At 42.6% G+C, this 17,877-nt stretch overlaps 1 protein-coding gene across 2 annotated transcripts in view; it reads left to right on the forward strand.

Moving 5' to 3' along the window:
- The window catches only part of CEP83 (centrosomal protein 83), a 65,045-nt gene extending 48,074 nt beyond the window's left edge, over positions 1–16,971 (forward strand). The window contains exons 12-15 of one of the 2 annotated variants that reach the window (XM_082254461.1): positions 5,188–5,317; positions 7,974–8,077; positions 14,833–15,019; positions 16,760–16,971. In XM_082254461.1, the coding sequence (XP_082110587.1) occupies positions 5,188–5,317; positions 7,974–8,077; positions 14,833–15,019; positions 16,760–16,939 (601 nt within the window). In that variant the 3' untranslated portion in view covers positions 16,940–16,971. Of the gene's footprint in view, positions 1–5,187; positions 5,321–7,973; positions 8,078–14,832; positions 15,020–16,759 lie in introns of those variants that run through there. The other variant, XM_082254462.1, reaches the window with a different exon arrangement.
- Positions 16,972–17,877: the final 906 nt, after the last annotated feature.

Below are 17,877 nucleotides of genomic sequence, written 5' to 3' on the forward strand. Positions count from 1 at the left end.
GAAGGCGTTTGATCGCGTTAACTGGAACTTCATGGCGGCAGTACTAAAGCATGTGGGCCTGGGTGACAACATGTGTAATTGGATCTTGGCAACCTACTCTAAGCCATCTGCACAGGTCAAGGTGAATGGCTTCCTTTCAGATCCTTTCCCTATTAGTAATGGGACACGCCAGGGTTGCCCTTTGTCCCCCCTTTTATTTGCGTTGTCCTTAGAACCTTTTTTGTGTACTATACGTAGACATTCGGATATTTGGGGTACTCCGGTTAGCGGGGTGCAACACAAAATTTCGGCGTACGCAGACGATCTGCTGTTTTCGTTAACCAATCCGATGGTATCACTACCAAACTTACTTCAAGAATTTGACACATATGGGAAATTCTCTAACTTTAAAATTAATCTTTCCAAGTCGGCGGTAATGGGAATACACTTGACTTTACCTATGAGACAGTCACTTCAAAAGAATTTTAAATTTAAATGGCCGGAGCATGCAATACGGTACCTAGGAACTAGTATACCACCTAAGTTGAGTCAATTGATTATTTTAAACGGTTCCTCCTCCTTTTTCCTTATTGCCTTGACACGGATATTGTTAGAGAAATGGCAGAGGGGACTACATTCGTGGTTCGGGAGGTGTAATTTGATTAAAATGTGCATTCTTCCAAAGTTCTTGTATTTATTCCAAACTCTACCGTGCCAGATTCCATTGAAGCTTTTTAAACAGATAAATACTTTATTCTTAAAGTTTATCTGGCCTCATGGGAAACCACGGATAGCAAAACAGTGGTTTAGTCTGCCGAAGAAAATGGGAGGGATCGCTCTACCAGATATTAGGAAGTACTATCAAGCCGTTCATCTAGGTAGAGTGGTAGACTGGGGCTGCCATTTCAACACTAAATTATCAGTTCAGATAGAACAAGCACAGACTGCCGTGGTTTTGAGTGGGTCCCCTTGGATGTTTGGGGAATGCCCATTGGCATTAAAGGCACATCCTCTGATAGGTGTAACATTGAGAGTGTGTGAGGCAACTCGATTAAAACAGAGGTTATTTTCAAAAGATTCTCCACTCTACCCAATTTTAGGTAACCCTAAATTTGCGCCAGGATTAACATCTAACTACTTTCTGAATTTGCGTAGAACTGGTATTTTCCAGGCAACGCATTTTCTGATAGAGGATCGATGGCCTGCATTATCAGAGCTTATGGAGGCACAGGGTCCCTATGCTCTTGTATTATGGCAGGCTTTACAATTACGCCATTTTTTAGGGTCACTTTTGCCACCAAGTTCTTATATCCGACCACTGACGGACTTTGAGGACTACTGTACTAGACAGGGCCCGAAGAAGGGCACTCTGTCTTTTATGTATGGTTTACTTATTACTCCTCAGATTCAACCGGTTCTACCTTGGGTCCGTAAGTGGGAGATTGAGATGGGTAGAACATTCTCAGCAGCCCAAATCAAAAAGTTGCTTGCACTAACATTAAAGTCTTCAAGGTGTACTAAATTGCAGGAAACAAGTTTTAAGATTCTGTCAAGATGGTACTATACGCCGGCTAAACTGCACAAATGTTACCCAGAAGTTTCAGAGTGTTGTTGGCGTTGCAACGGTGCAGAGGGAACTATGCTCCATATTTTTTGGGCTTGTTCCCGATTAACATACTACTGGTCGGAAGTCCGTAGGATTATTCAGAAATTCACAGAACATAAGATCCCAAATGACTCAGCTTTCTTTTTATTAAATATGACGGACTTGCCAGCATCAGTGTTTCAAAAAGGTATTATTGGCCACCTTCTCAGTGCAGCTAGAGCTTGCATACCTTTAAAATGGAAGCAGAAGTCCCCCCCAACGGTTTCGAGTTGGGTGAGTAAAGTAGAAGCAATTAGGAAGATGGAGGAGTTAGTATGGGTATCTAAACATCAGCATGAGAAAGTTACGTTACTATGGGGAGGTTGGGATGGGTTTATGACATCTGTGGAAGGAGCCTCATTACTTAACGGTTAGCTGAATGTGTGGTCTGAAGATTGGTCTTCTCCATGGTGGTCTTGAAGTGGGAATTGTGGGGCTTGGGGGGGGGGGGGGTTGTCCACCCTCTTTTTTTTTTTTTTTTTTTTTTCTGGTCTTTCGTTTCCTTTTTTCTCACAGGTTGGGGGGGGGGGGGGAGTAGGTTAATTGCAGATATGGCTCATCTTGTTTTGATTTATCATTGAGGATAAATAGGAAGGTTTTGGTGACTGTTTCTGTGCTGCTGGAGTGTATATTTTGTTTTTTAGTTGTTGTTTATTTTTTATTCATTTATTTATTTTTTTTTTCCTTTCTTTATGTAATACAGTGATTGTAACTTCCAGCAATAATAAAAATAAAAAAAAGTTAAATTCAAAAGAAATTGGTGTGTTTACACAAGAACAATGAAGCTCTATTTACATCCGTCCATTTCTGAACTAAAAATAAAAACAAATTACACTGCGCTTGATAGATAAGGTTACAAAGATAAAGTATCAGCTGCTAGTATAAAACAGTTATAAAACCTCAGCTATAAGAAAATAAAAACGGGGTATACAGCGCTTGACACAGTGATCTCAATCTCAGCAAAAGCTTAAGATAAAGGTGAGTCCATACAAACTATATGTAATTCACAGGTCGCCCCGCAAAATCCTGTCGCGCCAGTCTGAATGGGCTGTTAAATGGAGCCTCATTGTTGTTTTGTAAACAAAGCAACTTCACCTTCAGGCCCCATTCATGCTTAGCGTAGTGGGAGTGCAGGTTTTTTGCACACATAGGGCAGCCAGTTGATTTCAGTGCGCTGCACTACACATGGCAAAATAGTTAATGGGACATTTTGGCGGGTTGCACTTTTTTACTGTGCCTGTTGCTTCCTTTTTTATTTGTTTTTTTTAGGTGGCAAAATGTGTGTTTGCTTCCGCGTTTGGGGTGTCATTAACAATTAATGGCACTGAAAGCGCGCTTAGCTCATTTTAGGTGTATAAATGTGGCTATACGCTATACAATCTGATTGTACAATTTCTGTTACAATTTCCTTTCGTTTTCCAAAAACTGTGGAATAGGAGGACCCACCACCTATTCACTCTGTATCCAATCAAGCAGCCCCTTGCACTACATCAGGGCTGTCCAACCCGTGGGCCAATGTAGCCCCAGAAAGTTTAGCATGCGGCCCAGGCCCATCTGGAGGGACACTGGAGATGTTGTGCAAACAGCTGTGGTAGCTTACATTGACAAGCCAGAAAAAAATGCATCAGAAAAAATGGAGAGATGCCAGGCAAATCTTGTGTGCTAATGAGGTCAGCTGGTAAATTGCGTTCTGTGTCTTACTGGCTCTCATGTCCCAAATCTACATACCAGGAAGTCTCTGAAGCTTTCTGTGGAACACAGCAAGGGCTAAGGTAAGACCTCATTCTGAAAGTCACCAAATTGCTACATAGGGGAGCCGGATTTTAGAGGAAAAAAAAAAAAGGTAAACATAGACTTTAACTGTTGTATACTCTTATGTAACTAAATATTAAAATGTAGTCAATGTGACTCTTGTCTACCTCTCACCCATACCCCTGCACATCAGATTGTCCACTCACCATAGCACACACCATTTTAATGTAAATAGTTAGGATAGTCCATAGATGGTGGTGTTCACACAAAAGCCAAAACCCAAAGTGTAGTTGGTGAAAGCTCTTTTGTTTATAACATTACCTGTCTCGTACACATTAAGTTCTTTTTTTCTCTTTTTTTTTTTGTTTCGATTGGTCTGGGATAGTATGTATGATTCATTAGGCATCCACAAAATGGTCTCTATGATTAGGCCTAGAAAAGGGTGAAACATGTCTGAGGAGTTCTCTACCATTGGCGAACAGGAGGTGAAGCCATCTTTTACCCATCTCATTCACATTTATTCAACAGGGAGTCTGTGTGTGTGCAGACGGCCACCATTTTGTTGAAGTCTACTGGAGCCTGACAGGCTGATTCTGTCTTCCACCAGTCTATTCACATGCTGATCCGACTGACAGGTTTTGGGGGGTGGAGTGCTTTAGAGCGATACTATTTTCATTGTTTTGAGATTATTTAGGCATGTTAAATTGGACTTCAGTGAGGCGCACTTTATTTGTAACACTTATAGTTTTTTTTATATTTTCAAATCTTGTGTGATCTCTGTTTAGTTGTAAATATACATTTTATGTGTACTGTTAGACCTCATCCAGCTTTTAAATTTAAAGTGATACAAAATACTTTTTTTTTGTTAAAGATAACAAACATGTTATACTTATCTGTTCTGTGCAGTGGTTTTGCACAGAGCAGCTTAGATCCTCCTCTTCTCGGGTCCCTCTTCAGTGCTCCTTGCCCCTCAATCTTGTTGAGTGCCCCCACAGCAAGCAGCTTGCTATGGGGGCACCTGGGCCGAGCCACAGCTCTGTGTGTCCATTCAGACACGGAGCTGCGGCCCACCCCCTTTCTCTCATTGACTAAGGCCCCATGTACACGGGACGTTTTAAACAGTCCCTGGAATGCTGGAATTTAAAGGACGTTTAAAACGTCCGTTGTGTCGCGTTTGCACCCGTGTTTAGCGGGCGTTTGCGTTTAGAACCGTTTCTAGAGGTCAAAAAATCATTCCCCTTTAAAATGGAAAAACTCGAGCGCTAAACGCGGGTCGTCGCGTTTTGCGTTTGAAACGTCGAGAAACACACGTTCGAACGCAAATAAGTGCTTTCCAAAAAACGTCACTGAACTCAACTGCCTGCAAATGACTGTAAACGACCATGTGTACATGGACAGATAAGATAACTTGGAGGTGGGTTCAGGGGCTTCTGAAAAAAACGCCCAACTGCTCCTAAACGGCCGTTTACAAGTTGCAGTGTACATGGAGCCTTACTGAATTTGATTGACTGACAGTAGCCAGAGCCAATGACACCACGCTGTTGTCTCAGCCAATCGGGAAGGGAGTTCCGGACAGCCAAGTCTTTTATGTAACATTGCTAGATCTAGATAGACCTCAGGTAAGTATGAAGGGGGCTGCTGCACACCGTAGGTTTTTTATCTTAATGCATAGAATGCGTTAAGATAAAAACCTTCTGCCTTTACAACCACTTAAATTGTCTCACTGTTACCATTTTCATAAAAGTAAAGATGCTGTGATAAGCCTGTTCATCTTACTATGACTTAATGTCTTTTTGTATTATTTTCTACAGAGAACTTGAGGGGAATAGAATTGACTGGCTACAGGACAAACATAAACTACAGGAGAACCTGTCTCATCTAGAAGAAAAATACAAGGAATTAAAAGACAAATTGCAAAGAGCAGCTGTAGCTCAGAAAAAGGTAGTTTTATTTAAAGCTTATGTTTACTCTTCCTTTATTTCATCTTCTCTGATTCCTCCCCACCCCCTCATTTACATGCTAGTGACATTTTTTTAAATGGAACCTTTCTATTTTCATTATATATTATACACTATATTGTCAAAAGTACTGGGACACCTGCCTTTACATGCATATTAAATTTATTGGCATCCCAGTCTTGGTCCGTAGGGTTCAATATTGAGTTGGCCCAACTTTTGCAGCTATAACAGCTTCAACTCTTCTGGGAAGGCTGTCCACAAGGTTTAGGAGAGTGTCTATGGGAATGTTTAACCATTCTTCCAGAAGTGCATTTGTGAGGTCAGGCACTGATGTGGACGAGAAGGCCTGGCTCGCAGTCTCCGCTCTAATTCATGCAAAGGTGTTCTATCGGGTTGAGGTCAGGACTCTGTGCAGGCCAATCAAGTTCCTCCACCCCAAACTATCTCACCCATATCTTTAGGGACCTTGCTTTGTGCGCTGGTTGTTTTTCAGGGTCGGGCTTGACCCCTTCGTTTCCAGTGAAAGGGAACTCCTAAGGTGTCAGCATACCAAGACATTTTGGACAATAAGCTCCCAAATTTGTGGGAACAGTTTGGTGTTGGCCCCTTCCTGTTCCAAAATCACTGCACACCAGTGCACAAAGCAAGGTCCATAAAGACATGGATGAGCGAGTTTGGGGTGGAGAAACTTGACTGGCATGCACAGAGTCCGGACCTCAACAATAGAACATCTTTAAATGAATTAGTGCACAGAGTGCGAGCCAGGCCTTCTCATCCAACATCAGTGCCTGACTTCACAAATACGCTTCTGGAAGAATGGTCAAACATTCCCATAGACCCACTCGCGGATAGCCTTCCCAGAAGAGTTGAAGCTGTTATAGCTGCAAAGGGTGGGCAAACTCAATATTGAACCCTATGGACTAAGACTGGGATGTTAAAGTTCATGTGTGTGTAAAGGCAGGCGTCCCAATACTTTTGACAATATAGTGTATTTTAGACGTATTGACATTGTTGCTGGGTCTTTGTGCTTTCATATGCAGTGCAGGCAGATCATGGCTAGTAGAAGGGATAGACCAGGTGCTCTTATGTTTTCAGGAAGCTATGTACAGCATCCGGCCTTCACAGGTATAGATGAACAGGAATTGAGCTTGGACCCAGGTGAGAAATTGCATACTGATCCTGCAGAGACCCAGCTGCAACAAGCAGGGCCGCTGATAGGGGGGGACCACCAGCCCTCTTGTAGGGGGCCCTAGCACACAGGGGGGCCCACACAGAGAGGGGGATTAGTGATGGAGAACAAATACAGAAATCTTCCTCCAGCACCTGAATCTGATCTGTCCCTCTCCCTGCTATCAGCTTTTATCTGTTGAGAAAGAGACAGTTGTCCCTCACTAATCCCCCTCCCTTGTGTGGGCCCCCCTACCAGCACTTATCTCTGCTCAGGAGTTTATTTGTAAATCGTAACTTTGTTTCTCACTCTCTGTCTCTCTGATCACTGAGCTCCAACTGCCCAGCCTGTATATTTTTCTCATCTCATCTTCTTTTTTATTTAACATAGTTTTTTTTTTAGATTCAGCAGGAATTATGCGAGTTATGTTATATTTGTTATTAGAACAATGAAAATGGGCGCTGGTAATGATGTGGGCATGTGGAATTGTTTGTGTGGCCGTTGTAATTGTGAATGATATATGGGTATGGCTATCTTCTATGTGTATATAAACCTGATATATATTATATCACTATCCAGTGAAGTATGACCAGTGAGTGCAAAAACTCAAATATTATATATTACCTTATTTCGTGTAAAATGTTATGAATAAGAAGTCAAAAATAATATACAAATAATGTCACAAGCTATTTGCGAATATGGTGACTTTTTGTGATAGCTTAATAATACATTTGTGTCTGCTAATAGTGATTTTGTTGTAATTTTAGCTAAATATATCTTTTATATTTTCTTGGGGGGGGGGGCCCTGCCAGGTAGTCTGTATGGGGCCCCGCGATTTCTAACAGCAGCCCTGGCAACAAGTACAGCTGCAGACTGCATCACAGGTCAGTTCTGATGACCGCAAACTGTGACAGTCTAAGAACCCTTGCTTGTGATACAGGAGAGAAATTCCCAAATACACCCACCGTAGGCTCCTTAATGCTTCTCCCTACTAAGAAACTTCTCATAGTTGCATGCTTCTTGGGTAGTGTTAGTAGTCCACTGATTGGTTTAACTTGTTGTTCATACTTCTTTATCAACACTTTAGAAACCTGCTTTCAATATTTTTAGGTGACTGTACTGGGGGGGTTGAGGAGTTTAACCAATATCTTGCCCATGGTTGTGACTATCCAGAGTGGGGCTGCTCTGAGAATAGCATAGTTACATTTTTACAAAGCTTAGAATCTCTTAACTGCACTGTCATAAGTTTAACATGAGGTGATCCCCCAGGCTCATACTTGCAATCTGACTTTTATATCCATGTTCTCAAACCCTAATTTAAGTTTTAACAAACTGAGATTTTATTTTGTTTTCTTCACTAATTTATATGGGTTTTGATGTGAAATTCTTGACATGGGGATGTATTTGAAAAGTACTTTCTCTTTTGTTTATTCATGGTTTTTTGGTTATTTGTTGTATCTTCTTTTAACAGAGAAAAAACATAAATGACAACAAGTGTAAAAGATTACAAGAAAGGATAGAAATTTTGGAAGCAAAAAAAGAAGAATTGGAGACGGAAAAATCAGTATTAAATAGGTGAGTGTCCGGTCTGGCTAGTGTGTAATGATTAGTGTGATGATAATGAGGACTGGGCACCCATAAACTGTGTGAAAAGGCAAGGGCAGCCTTGTTTAAGCAAGCCCCTCTAGGAACATGGTTATAACCCCAGGATTGCATCTCAACTGCCATTTTTGAGCACATCTGATGAGGTTAATAAACCACTTGCTGACTACAGGCCATCATATGACGTCTTCGGCTTGCAGTGATTTTACCAAGACGATGCTTGCAGTTACAGGCATTATCCCGGTATTAGAATGTTTAGCCGGCGTTTCCCAGTAAGGCAGAAGTGATTCAAATGGCTGAACAGCCACACAAACACTTCTGGGGGCAGTGGAAGGGGTTCCCCCACAGCCGCCTTTCCCAAGCTCTGCCTTCTGTTCGCAAATCCAGGAGCATCGGCACAGAGAGAGAGGAACTCTCTCTCCCTCTCTGTGGCCCTGGAAACTGGAAGTGATGAGTATTTTATCACTTCTTGTTCCGCCTCTCTGTTTACCTGGCTATTAGCGGCCAGGAAAGCAGCTGATCATGCTGATCTGTGTCTGATCGGCTGCATTTGAAGGCCAGAGGAGAGATCTGGGTTCTAAAAGACCCCAGATCTCTCCATAAGGAGGACCTGTCATGGCCCATGCTGTCAAAAGGTATGTTGTTGGGGGGCGTGGCTAGCATGTGAAACGATGCGGACGCACATCGCTGGAGTTCCATTCCTGCACCCAGCTTTCAGCTTCTTTCCAGCCCTCATCCCGCTCTCTAGTGACTACCACCCGCTCCCTTGGCAGCCTAAGCCTCTAATCCACCACTCGGCAAGGATTAGATGGGTCCTCCCAAGACCCAATCCGCACAGCCAGGCCCCAGTGCTCTCCGCACTTCTCCCTCAGTGGCCATCTTGTCCACGAGGCCCCCCTGCCAGCACCCAGACCGCTGTGGATTCTGCTTCAGCTGACTCCCCCTCCAGTGCGGAGACCTGGCTGCAATCACACCCTGTAAAAAGACATTGACAGCCAAGATAGACTTTTTGGCAATAGACATTGGCTTTATTCGTCAGGACCTGGACAAGTTTAGGTCCTGGGTCTAAGAAGTGAGGACAGGAGGACAGGGTATCAATGGCGGAGGACACAGTCCGGTCGGACTCCAGAGATTTAAAGACCCTACAACTACAAGTAAAGGCACTCCGGGAGTGAGCAATTGACACCAAGGATCACCTACATAGGAACAACATCCAAATACTCGGTCTGCCCAAAAGGGTCGAGGGCCCTAGACCCACGGAGTTTACGGAACAGCTCCTTATAACTCTCTTTGGCCTAGATAACATGCTGCTCACCTTTTGTGGTGAAGAGGGCCCACAGGGTCCCACCAAATCCTCCCAAACTCGGGGCCCCGGCTCGCCCTTTCTGCTGCGCCTACTTAATTATAGAGACCGCGATCGTATCCTGGCGGCTGCCCTGTGTGTCTTACCTGAGATAAAATATGAAAATGCCAAGCTATTCTTTTTTTCCTGATTGTTCCAAAGAGGTACAACAAAGTCGCAAGTCCTTTACAGGGGTGCAGTGGAGGCTCCGGGAGAAAGGGTTCAGTTTTGGCCTCCTATATCCCAGCAGATTGAGCGTCATCAATGGCGTCCAAACCCGATTCTTCGACACTCCTGATGCTGCTTCTGCATGGTTAGACACTCGCTGAGGCCTCTTTTCCCTCCATGATGCTGTGGTACTTTTGCCCCACTTCAGCTGTCAGCTAAGTATTACATGCCACTATGCCAAGTTGATTCATTGTGCTGGAGAATCCTGCATTCCACCATATTCTATTCCCTATCTTCCCTGGTGGTCCCCAATGCTCCTTTTTTTTTTTTTTTCTGATTGAACGTTCTTCGTTTGTGATTTGACTTCCCAGTTTTATTTCTCATGACTACGGAGCTCCAGTATTACCCCAGAGAGCATCTACGTCATTCTGGTTGAATTGTTGGTTTACTTTTTCCCAGTTTCCCCCCACCCCAAGCATTGAAGAGACGTTGCTGCTCTACCTAGCAGCCCCCTCCTCATTGCAGGTCAGATCCTCAGTCCATACTATGCTTTGACTGAACAGAGGATCACTGCAGGTTATTGGACATAGTATTGAACTATTCCCTACTACGGTTATTGTTTTTTGGGCACAGGCCCTCTCTGAGCCTTCCTAATTTCCCGTGGTCTGTTTCAGACAGGGGCAAGGTAGGCACTTTGGTGCCCTTTGGGATAATGTTTCCAGTTTATTTAGTTACTTTATTTTTTGTTTGTGTTCGGAATTTTTTTTTTTTTTTATGTTCACTTATGATCTCCTTTGGTGTTGGCTCCCTTGGCATTTGTTGCTTCTGAGATGCCCTACTGGGTCTTTACAGTTGTGCTCATAAGTTTACATACCCTGGCAGAATTTATGATTTCTTGCCCATTTTTCAGAGAATATGAATAACACAAAAACTTTTCTTTCACTCACGGTTAGTGTTTGGCTGAAGCCATTTATTATCAATCAACTGTGTTTACTCTTTTTAAATCATAATGACAACAGAAACTACCCATTGACCCTGATCAAAAGTTTACATACCCCAGTTCTTAATACCCTGTATTGCCCCCTTTAACATCAATGACAGCTTGAAGCCTTTTGTGGATGAGGCTCTTTATCTTAGATGGTAAAGCTGCCCATTCTTCCTGGCAAAAAGCCTCCAGTTCCTGTAAATTCTTGGGCTGTCTTGCATGAACCACACGTTTGAGATCTCCCCAGAGTGGCTCAATGATATTGAGGTCAGGAGACTGAAATGGCCACTCCAGAACCTTCACTTTATATTGCTGTAGCCATCGACAGGTCGACTTAGCCTTGTGTTTAGGATCATTGTCATGTTGGAATGTTTCAAGTACGCCCCATGCGCAGCTTCCGTGCTGATGAATGCAAATTTTCCTCCAGTATTTTGATCAAATTTCCTGTGCCTTTGTAGCTCACACATCCCTAAAACATCAACGATCCACCTCTGTGTTTCACAGTAGCAATGGTGTACCTTTCAACATAGGCCTTGTTGACTCCTCTCCAAATGTAGAGTTTATGGTTGTGTCCAAAAAGCTCAATTTTGGTCTCATCACTTCAAATAACTTTGTGCCAGAAGGTTTGAGGCTTATCTCTGTGCTGTTTGGCATATTTTAAGTGGGGTACTTTGTGGCATTTGCGTAGTAATTGCTTTCTTCTGTTGACTCGACCATGCAGCCCATCTTTCTTCAAGTGTCTCCTTATTGTGCATCTTGAAACAGCCACACCACATGTTTTCAGAGAGTCCTGTATTTCACTTGAAGTTATTTGTTGGTTTTTCTTTGCATCCCGAACAATTTTCCTGGCAGTTGTAGCTGAAATTTTAGTTGGTCTACCTGACTGTGGTTTGGTTTCAACAGAACCCCTAATTTTCCACTTCTTTAATTGGCGTTTGAACACTGCTGATTGGCATTTTCAGTTCCTTGGATATCTTTTTATATCCCTTTCCTGTTTTATACAGTTCAACTACCTTTTCTCACAGATCCTTTGACAATTCTTTCCCCATGACTCAGAATCCAGAAACGTCAGTGCAGCACTGGATGAAAGATGCAAGGGTCTGTCAGGAGTCCAGAAACTCATTGACCTTTTTATACACACACACTAATTGCAAGCAAACCGATCACAGGTGAGGATGGTTACCTTTAATAAGGGATAGACCGATTATCGGCAAGGCCAATATATTGGTGGCCAATATGCACTTTCCCCGATATATCGATATCGGCCCCGGAACTGGCCGATATTGCCGATATTTTTGTGACGTCATTCTGCCTTCTTAGGCCGCCTCCCTCGCCTTGGACAGCCTCGTCTGGAGTTGGGTCTAGTCTCGCGGGAGTGTATCACAGCCATACACCCACCCACATCAGCCCAGTGCCATCCAGCCAGCCACCCACATCCACAGGCCCTGTACCAGCCAGCCAGCCAGCCACAGGCACTGTACCAGCGAGCCAGCCAGCCACCCACAGGCCCTGTACCCATCTTTAGAGGGGGCCATCCAGGTCCTAAATTCATTCTCCTTGGTCACAGGTCTTCGGGTAAATTTGACCAAATCATTATTATTTCCCATAGACCCCGCAGCTCACACCTCAGCACTTCCAGACCTCCCATTACAGTGGGTTGAAAGTTTTAGATACCTAGGGGCTGAAATATCTAGGCAAGCCTCAGATTTTTTGGCCCTGTACTTCAGGAGGCCTGGGAGTCCCTACCCCTATCCCTCCTAAGACGCATTAACCTAATTAAAATGAAATGTACTTATCTTTTTTCGACACTCCCCACAATGGATCCCCAAATCCTTCTTTGTCCTTAATCAATTGTTCTCTTCTTTTGTTTGGGGCCCCCAGACCTCCAGATACAGGTGGTCCACACTAATGCGTCCTACCTCCGCAGGGTGGCCTGGCATTTTCAGATTTCTATAAATATTTTCTAGCCACCCAACTTGTTATAGCTGTCTGGTGGTTGAGCCCAGATGTCAGCAACTCCTCTGCACTTCTTGAGACAACTGTGCTGATCTCCCTGAAAGCAACTCCCTTGTGATAGCAATAAAGTTAATACAATTTTTTAAGAAACAGTGTAAAAAAATGTTTTGGATAAATAATGAGAAATGTAAAGCCCCCCCCCCATATGCTTCTGGGCAAATGCATACGCAAGTCCTGTACGCATATGTAAATGGTGATCGCACAACACGTGGGGTATCATCGCGATCGTCGGAGCAAGAGCAACAATTCTAGTGCCAGACCACCTCTAACTCTAAGCTGATAATCTTATTTTTAACTAGAAGAATGGTCAAACATTCCCATAGATACACTCCTAAACCTTGTGGACAGCCTTCCCAGAAGAGTTAAAGCTGTTATAGCTGCAAAATTCATGTGCAGGCAGCTGTCCCAATACTTTTGACAATATAGTGTATCTTTTGCCTATTGACTGAGCTTTGCCGGAGTTCACAGAACCCAGGACTTTGTTAAGTAATTTTATTCTTGATCCATTTTTTCCATCCAAATTTTCTATTTGTAATACCTTTTTTTTCCTGTAAATATTTTGTTTGCCCATGTTCCTTTTCTCTTATTATATTTTAAAATTGTAAAAATTATCTCTAATGCACTATGACTGGACTGAAAAAAATACCTGTCTGTTTGAGTGTCTGTTTATTTACTATATCTTAAAGCGGAGTTCCACCCTAAAATTAAACTTACCTGAAAAACAAATGGATAATCGCAATTTTTTTTTTTTTTTTACTTACCTGGTTTAGAAGAAAATATACTTACCTTACTTCCTCTTCCTCCCCTCGGCGGCCACGGCGATTCGTCACTTCCTGGCTTGCAATGATTCCTGGGAGCTGAACGTCATCGCTCCCAGGAATCAATGCGCCTGCACGGGCCCCGACGTCAGTTCCGGTTCAGGTGCCGTCATACCTTGCTAAACAGCTTCTGGGCATGCCCAGAAGCTGTGCAGGGATGACGCTGCGGCACCGGAAATGACGGTGGGGCCGGCGCAGTGCATCGTGGGACCGAAGAAGACGGAAGAGGACACAGAAGAGGATCGCGCTGGCTTCAAGCTGCCCACACCTGAGATGGCAGCGCTGGACAATACTTTTTCAAGGTAAGTATTTCTTCTAAAAGGTAAGTGCAACCCGGGGCAGATCAGAGGCTAGCCATTGTGGAATATACTAGCCCTGAACTGTCCCGGGGGTATTTTTATTAAAAAAAGCTTTCCCAGGGTGGAACTCCGCTTTAAATCTCTGGAATTCACCTGTCTGCTGTGACATTGTGTATTACAGATGTGTATTTCAGATATCGTGCACGGTTGGTATTTCTGATAAAACTCCTGGTGGTAGTTCATAGCAGGTGTATAGAGTATAACACGTTAAACTGCATAGTTGACTAATCCCAATCATTCACTGTCAGTCTACTGGCATTTAGATTGTGGCCCTGCAAACTGGAAATTCTCTATACAGGGCACGGCTGAGAACGTCATCATTGCAACTTATTCGTTATAGTCTAATGTGAGTTGACACAACCTTTGTCACACTTAGTATTGTTGCTTTTGTGTTTGAAGTCAGGGCTCATTAACACTGTTGTGTTGTGGTAACACATGTTAACACAAAGTAGATTAATGATTTATCTGAATGAGTTTCCCTGACAAAACACATATTAATGTGTGCTAAAACGTGTGTTAATGCAATGCACAAGGTGTAAATGGGCCCTCCGTGTTTATGCAAATAAAGCAAGGTCCGCCTATTCAGAATCTAAATTTGCTGCAATGAACTGTCACTTTTCATACTGTGTGGCAGAAAATGTTAAATAATATATTTGCCTTACCCGCCCCTTCAGCTTGCCGTGCCTGGATCTGAGTAGCCCAAGTCTCATAAGAAGATGCTACTGCACTGTGCTTTCAGGTACTCCATTTTCCTTGGGCTCTGTTTGAAAGAATGGTGATATCACCCCCTGCAGTATGGAGGTCTGCTTTATCACTGTTTTTTTTCGCTCAAACGGTCAATGCCTAATACCCTCACAGTCTATGAAGTACCCCATGATGCTAAAAGGCTAGCAGTGGTCCAGTTACAGTTATGTAAGGCTTAAAGTCACCTTGTCTAGCAACCAAAATCTGAAGTGGAGACTGAAAATGTTTGCATGTTTTTTTTTTTTGCCAAATGTAAACAGATTGGTCTATAACTGCATTTTTTACTCATGCTTTAGACAAAACATTCCCCAAGAAGAGTATGTACGTCTTCAGAAAAGGTTAAAGGACATCCAGCGGAGACACAATGAATTTCGCACTGTAATACTTGGACCAAACATTGGCACATCAGGCTTTCTGAATCCAGCTAGTTACCTGTCTTCCACATTAGTTCCAGGTGCTGAGTTTTCTGTGCATAGTGTTCAGGTAAACAATGTTCTCACCATCATGGACTTCACAATAGGAAACCTTTTTAATGGAATTATTTCAGCAGTATCTTAATGCACATTCAAACATGTGAAGGATGTATAATCAAATATGTACACAGCATGCAGATACCACCGCACACTGTATTCAACTCCGATGTAAGGTGAATGAAAAACTCTTTAGCGCAGATGCCAGCCCATCGGTCACACCCCTTTGACATGTTTTACCAATATTGGGCTTAATCGTCGATTAAGCCCAATATTGGTGAAACATGTCTGAGGGGGCGTGACCAATGGGCTGGGGTCTGAGCTGAAGGCAGTTTTGCTTTTACCTTACATTGGAGTTAAATACAGTGCGCGGCGGTATCTGCATGCTTTATTACATTTTGGAGTAAGATGTACTCTATTTCTGCAAGGACATGAATACAGAGTATAAACATGGGAGACTGACACTGCAGGCTTGGAGCGGCGCAAATCTGTTAGGGTTTTGGTAAATATATACACAGCTTAGCTAAAAATGGATGCCTTTATGCTCAAACAATGATTGCAAAACTGGAAAATATGTTAAAAATATACTCTATAGTAAGTGTTTGTCAGGATTCAGACTAACCACCGAACAGGAAGGCAGGTACCCTGGGGTAATTGTAAGTATGTCGTTTAATCTTCATCTAGTTTTCTGTTGGCCTAGGGAGCCCTTGAATATAGAATATACACACTATATGCCACCCCAATCCTGCAACTGGACAGTGAAAGGAGAAGCAACACACTGATGAGCTCATCTCTCTATTACTTCATTTACCACTGTGTATGCACCCACATGTCTTACTCTATAGTCACGTGGGCTGTTCCGATGAATTAGGGAGGAAATACTCAGCATAGAAACTCACTGAAAACTGAGTATATGTAGAGCGCACCTGCAAAATCCCTAGCTGAATTAGGGACATGAACAGAAGGGGGACATAGAAAGCAGCAGGATCAACCAGGTTTTTTTGCAGATTACAGAAAACTAATCTCATAGTGACTGAGTGAGTATGAACAGCATGTAATAGACCATTTATTGATCATTTTTTTATGTGATGTGGGTTTAGTGACACTTTAAAGCTTAAGTTATTTTATTCTATGAATGACAAATCATTTTTTGTTTAATTATGGTTCGAACTGTGAGTTTAATTCTGTGGGAATAATGGTGACTACAGGGAAGTATGGGGCGCTCAGAGACCTAATCTGTGTTATGTTTATATTTATGCCCAAATCTCTTACAAGTACCGTATATCCGCAACAGTTAATGCTTAGAGCCGGTTCACACTTCTGCGTGTGCCGGGTTCGCATGTCATGTCGGAGCGCACTGCTCCGACATGACATGCGATCAGCTGTGCGGTGCGAGTTTAGCCATACAGTTTGTATGGCTAAATTCGCACCGCACCCGCAGCAAAGACGCACAGGAGGCATTTTTGCTGCCGCATCAGGATCGGATCGCACAGCGGTTCACACTTGTGCGATCCGATCCTGTGCGAACTGCACGATCGCACTGCGATATGCGATCAAACTGGGGGTGTCGTTAAGATTACATTGACACCCCCAGCGGATCGCATATGGCAGTGTGAACTGCCGGGGGTGCGTGTGCGATGCGGGAACAGGCTGCGAATTCGCAGCCTTCCCGCATCGCAATAGTGTGAACCGAGCCTTAATGTTAATAGGTAACTTAAGTTATTACTGTAACATAGTATTGTTTTCCTTTCAGGAGGAGCAGCATCAAAAAGAGCTTTCTATGCTTCGAAATAGACTTGAGGATTTGGAAATTGCACAGATGAGGCAATTAGAAGAACTTGCACCACCTGCGGAGCGCAGTAAGATAGAGACTAGAGAGTCAGGACTTCAGCACGGGAGAACAGAAGAGGAAGAAAATAATAGCTCGGGTTAGCGTTTGGACAGCTCCACCCTAAATGTGTTTTTTGTTTTAATTGCCAATAGGACTGCTTTTGTAAAGTTTATTGAAATGTTGTAAAATGTTTTTTAATTTTTTTATATCATGTGAAATTTCTGTTAACGTTGACACAGTAAAAGGATTACTGTTTACATGGTTATAATGTGGCAAACATGGAATACACACACTGTGATCACAGTAATCAAATGGCTTTTTAGAATTGAAGGAAATTTATATTAAAGGATAAATATCTATTCTGCTGTCTCCCTAAAATGTGATCCTTTTTTGATTGCTTTTTACCCTTTGTCTGCTCTGTAGCTTAACATTCTGTGATCAAAACCTGCCATCACCAGGACAGCAGTGGGTTAACAGAGAAAACGTCTTATCAATGGTTGCAGATTGGATTCTGGGGTGCATCCTGCATTTGGGGAAGAATAGTGATCTTTGTGCTGCCCAGGCTCAAATCAGAATTATCTTCGATATGTTAAGCTCCAATAAGCTGCTGTAGACATTCATCTGTCATGTTCTTTGAAAATTAAATATACTTTATTATAACAATTTAAATTGTAATGATGTCAGTTATACAGTATGACATTGTTTTTAATATGATTTCCATTATTTTTTTTTTTTTACTGTGACAAGTCTAGCCTATAAAATATTTGCACTGGATGAAATATTAGGTTGTGTTTTTTTCTGATATCCTTAGTTTGAATTTTAAATGTAATATTATAGCTCTGTATTGTGCCATGAATTCTTTCATATTTATTTTTGTACTAAGGATAATATCTGGATAATTTTAAGACTATGGACTACCAAAACAGTTAATATTATAGCCTCACTCTGGGATAAATAACATTTTGGTGATCTCTACCTCCCACCCCCTCTCTTACCTAGGCTGGTATGCAATATTTCTTTTTACCTTGAGAAGCCAGGTA

Source organism: Pelophylax lessonae, assembly GCF_965119305.1.
Source record: "Pelophylax lessonae genome assembly, chromosome: 4".
In the NCBI taxonomy this organism is placed as follows: Eukaryota; Metazoa; Chordata; class Amphibia; order Anura; family Ranidae; genus Pelophylax; species Pelophylax lessonae.